General features: G+C 69.0%; 1 protein-coding gene across 1 annotated transcript in view; it reads right to left on the minus strand.

Moving 5' to 3' along the window:
- Nucleotides 1-755, minus strand: part of H696_05716 (serine/threonine protein kinase) — a 13,489-nt gene that overhangs the window by 7,494 nt on the left and 5,240 nt on the right. The window contains exon 4 of the mRNA XM_009499529.1: nt 35-730. Within this exon, the coding sequence (XP_009497804.1) occupies nt 35-730 (696 nt within the window). The remainder of the gene's footprint in view (nt 1-34; nt 731-755) is intronic.

Raw genomic sequence — 755 nt, forward strand, 5'->3', positions numbered from 1 at the left:
GTCGCAGGCCACACAGGCCGTTCCATTGGAGAACTGGCCGTCGGCGCAGTCGGACACACAGGCGCCGCCCTGCAGGTACTGGCCGGAGGGGCAGCTGGTGCAGTTGCCGGCGCTGGTGGCACACGTGGCACAGTTGTTGCTGCAGGGCAGACACTCGCTACCGCTCAGGAAACGGTTGCTCGCGCAGGCCGACACACAGGCGCTGCCCTGCAGGTACCGGCCATTCGGGCAGGCGGTGCAGGCGGTCGCACTGCCGGCGCAGGTCTTGCAGGCGCTGCTGCAGGCCAGACAGCTGCTGCCGCTCTGGAAGTAGCCGGCCGAACAGGACGCCACGCAGGCGCTGCCCTGCAGGTACCGGCCGGAGGGGCAGCTGGTGCAGTTATCGGCACTGGTGACACAGGTGGCACAGCTGCTGCCGCAGGCCAGGCAGCTGGTGCCACTCGCGAAGTGGGTACTTGAACAGGCCGACACACACTGGCCGGCCTCCAGCAGCTGACCGGATGGGCAGGAAGTGCAATTGCTGGCACTGGTGGCGCACGTGGCACAGTTGCTGCTGCAGGGCAGGCAGTTGCTGCCGCTCTGGAAGTGGGTGCTGGCGCAGGCGGTCACGCAGGCGCTGCCCTGCAGGTACCGGCCAGTTGGGCAGGCGGTGCAGGCAGTGGCGCTGCCGCTGCAAGTGGCGCAGCTGGCATTGCAGGCCAGGCAGCTGCTGCCGCTCTGGAAGTGGGTGCTGGCGCAGGCGGTCACGCAGGCGC

The sequence above is a fragment of the Fonticula alba genome (assembly GCF_000388065.1).
Source record: "Fonticula alba strain ATCC 38817 unplaced genomic scaffold supercont2.13, whole genome shotgun sequence".
NCBI lineage: Eukaryota > Rotosphaerida > Fonticulaceae > Fonticula > Fonticula alba.